Source organism: Entamoeba dispar, genomic scaffold (genome assembly GCF_000209125.1).
Source record: "Entamoeba dispar SAW760 scf_1105229459761 genomic scaffold, whole genome shotgun sequence".
Classification (NCBI taxonomy): Eukaryota; Evosea; order Mastigamoebida; family Endamoebidae; genus Entamoeba; species Entamoeba dispar.
In genome coordinates, this window is record NW_001853854.1 from 1,405 (window position 1) to 4,980 (window position 3,576).

The 3,576-nt window shown below is 19.5% G+C and overlaps 1 protein-coding gene across 1 annotated transcript, besides 11 other annotated features; it reads right to left on the reverse strand.

The window, feature by feature from the left end:
- Positions 1–398: 398 nt before the first annotated feature.
- On the reverse strand, positions 399–1,679 carry EDI_341180 (uncharacterized protein; the record flags this gene model as incomplete). Its single annotated transcript, XM_001736364.1, has 1 exon — positions 399–1,679. The coding sequence occupies one exon, from the start codon at positions 1,677–1,679 to the stop codon at positions 399–401; it is 1,281 nt and encodes a 426-aa protein (XP_001736416.1).
- Positions 1,125–1,160: a sequence feature (AT_rich).
- Positions 1,629–1,751: a microsatellite.
- Positions 1,752–1,785: 34 nt separating this feature from the next.
- Positions 1,786–1,943: a microsatellite.
- A 48-nt stretch (positions 1,944–1,991) lies between these two features.
- Positions 1,992–2,108: a microsatellite.
- Positions 2,109–2,196: 88 nt separating this feature from the next.
- Positions 2,197–2,370: a microsatellite.
- A 68-nt stretch (positions 2,371–2,438) lies between these two features.
- Positions 2,439–2,477: a sequence feature (AT_rich).
- Positions 2,478–2,773: 296 nt separating this feature from the next.
- Positions 2,774–2,843: a sequence feature (AT_rich).
- A 56-nt stretch (positions 2,844–2,899) lies between these two features.
- Positions 2,900–3,093: a sequence feature (AT_rich).
- A 22-nt stretch (positions 3,094–3,115) lies between these two features.
- Positions 3,116–3,157: a microsatellite.
- A 7-nt stretch (positions 3,158–3,164) lies between these two features.
- Positions 3,165–3,328: a microsatellite.
- A 72-nt stretch (positions 3,329–3,400) lies between these two features.
- Positions 3,401–3,496: a microsatellite.
- Between the last annotated feature and the right edge of the window lie 80 nt (positions 3,497–3,576).

Sequence of the window (3,576 nt, forward strand, 5' to 3'; positions counted from 1 at the left end):
AGAACAAAAAGATTAAAAATGAAATTCATTATAAAGATACACTAACATAAAAAGATGTAATGATAAGAGTATATTAGATTATGTAAGAACTATTCAAGTTATTTCTCTTCTTCATTATATCAAGTAATAAACAATATTCAATGATATGTTATTTGATATGAATGTTGGTTATTTTCAATGTGTAGAATTATAAAGATGAATTATAATACAGAGATGAATAATCAAGTTACTAAATGACATAGTTGATCATTAGAAGAGAATTGAAGAATGACACCAATTGGATTAAATCAAGAATTAAAGATTTTTATTACAGAACCATTTGTTCATTTAGAAAAGAATAACAATAAAGAAGATGAGTTTCAAGTAAAAGAAAGAATAAAGAGAGAAATCAAAAAGAATTAAATCATAAGATTGCATTTAGGACAATGACAATAAAAGTGATAAGAATCATATAAAAGAGATTGACGTTGAGAATAAGGAAGAGTATTATCAATATAACTAATAGTAAGTTCATCACCATGTGATATTGGACAAGAAGCAATTAAAGACAAAGCAAATGAATCATCAGTATTTGCTAAAAAACAATTTGGAGAACAAGAATGATTAAGAGTGTTTAAGTATTTAAATAAACCTTCAGCTTCAATAGTAAAAGCAGTAATATCAGGATGATTGATAAGAGAAGAAGAAAGAAGAGTATTATCAATAAGTAATGAATTGTTATTAAGTAAAAGAGATTGAATAGGATTAAGAGGAAGAATAGAAGAAGAATTATATTTAAGTACAGAATAAAGAATTTGATAAATAAAAGTCCACCCACCATAAATATTAAATTTTAGAAGAAGAGAACCAAAAATATTAAGAAAGAAAGGAACAATTTCTGAATTAAAAGGAATTAAAGGAGAAGAATGAAATACAACAAAAGGAAATAATGACTTTTCAATATTTTGTGAAATTAAAATAGTAGCAAAAATTTTAGCAATACATAATGGATGAGAAATATGATTTATATTACAATAATTAATTAATCCTTTTAATTTATTACATAAAAGAGAATGAGTGTAATCTAATTGTTGACATTTAAAATTACAGTATTTCATTCCACATTTACATTTGATGATTTCTTCTTTATTTATTTCTTTAAATATTTGATTATATTTATTCTTTGGTTCTTTACTACAAAGTGTTTTTAAACAAAATCCACAACAATTATAATAATCTTCTATTTTACTAATTTGTATTATTGGTATTTCTTTCATGATTATTTCTTCTTTTTGATATCTTTTTTTACTAAATACTCCTTTCCCATATTCTAAATTAATTCTTTTAACTTCTACTTCTTCATTCCCTGAATAATATTCTTTCCAATACTTTTCTTCTTTTCTTTCTCTTCCTAATTTAATTTCTGCTATCATCACACTACTGTTATATTCTCTTGTGTTTTCTCCTGCATTAATTAATCGGTAATATCCTTTTTCAAATTCAGGTGTTTCTTCAATGCTTTTTCTTGCATATTTAATTGCTTTTGGTATATCTTTTAATTTCATATAACATGCTGATATGTTTGAATAAAATGGTGCTCTTTGTTCTTTTTTATGACATTTCTTAAATAGTTCTATTGCTTCTTCATATTTTCCTTCTTTAAACTTTTCTTTTCCTTTTTGATGTTCTTCACTTTCCATTTCTTTTGTTATTTCTTTTTTCTTTTTTTTTAAGATGATTTTTTGTTTTTTAATTTGTTTTTTTTTGTTTTTAAAAGTGAATATGTTAAAGTAATACTATCTAATATATCTTGTTATATTTGGTTAATCTATTTTATTCATTTCTACATTTTGTTTTATTTTCTTCATTTTATCATTATGTTTTTATTTATTATTTAATTTAATCTTTATGATATTTTTATATATTATTCTATCATTTATATCATGATTTATATTATTTCATTTATAATCTTATCAGAAATACAATTAGAAATGTGTTTATGTTGTAAATTGATTATAATATATTAATTTCATTTGTTATTATCATATTTACATAATTAATAATTTATAATGTGTATTAATTCTATTTTCTTGTGTCATTATATAATATGTATATTTTATTATTTAATACAATTCTTTCAATACTTTCAATTTATTCTTTCTTAATTCTCTTCATTTTCTATAAAATTATTGAATTTCATTGTTTGTGATTATTGATTCTTTTTCTATTTTCTGTTATGTTATTTTTCTATCACTTCTTTAATGTATTTATTTATCATCTTTTTATTTTATTCATTATTTCTTTATATTTTAAATATTTGTATTTGATTCTTATTTCTTTATATAAATTATGTGATTTCAATTTCATTTTAATATTTTCTATTCTGTTATAAATCATCATTTCTTCTTTTTATATTCTATATACTTCAATTAATGAATTAAGATTCATATCTTTTACTGATATTAAATTAATTCATAATTATTGATTATTTAAATATAGTCATTGTGGACTTTGTTTTTTATTTGTAAAATCAATTTCAAATATGATTTTCTATAATTTAATATCTTCTTTCTTCTTTTATTTATATTTTATCACATTCTCCAATTTGTATATTTTTAACACATTCTATTAGTTGATGATTCATTATTTCATTATTATTATGATATATTTGATTAACTGGATACTCATAGTTGTTTGTATGATGAGATTATAATTTATTGATTTATATTCTATTTTCTATTTAAACAAACTTTTCTTCATCATAGATTAAGAATATGACTGTTATGTGATAATGTTATTTAATTAATAAATGAATATCACAATTGTTTATTATATTCATTTTATTAATTGTAATATGATTTATTCCATTGATACTCTTTTGGTTGATACTCTTTTCTTTAATGATTTAATTTCATTTGAGAATAAAATCTATTTTTAATTTAAATAACAAAAATATTAATAACAAAAAATTTAATTAAATGAAAATTTAAAAATAGATCTTAAAATTAACTAAAAAATAAATATAGTTTTATTTATAATATATTTTTATATAAAATTTATTATTTGAATATAAAGAAAATTCAATAAAAAAGAAAATTCAATAAGTTATAAATAGAATTGAATAAATGTGAAACAGAAAATAAAAAGAAAAACTAAAAAATAAAAAATAAAAAAAAAATATAGTAAAAGATGATAATAAAAGAATTAAAAAGTATAATAAAAAGAAGAGAGTTGAGGTATAAAGAAATAATAGAGAGAAAAAACAAAATAACACTATAAGATAGAAGAAATATTAGTAAGATAGAATTAATAGATCAAATAAAAATAACAAAAAGATGAAAAGATAAATTGTATTAAAGTAAAATGATGTTAAACAATGTTTATAACATTAATTATCCTTCTTTTACAAGACATTTCTCTTTCTTCATTCTTTTCTTTACCTTCTTATTTTATCTTTTTTATTACTCTTATTTGTCTTTATCTATTTATTCATTACATTCATTGTTCATTTCTATTTATTTCTTACTCTCTTCATCAAACTAATTTCAAATCTTTTTCTTTAACATTAAATTATTGTTGAATTTACTCTTTCTATTT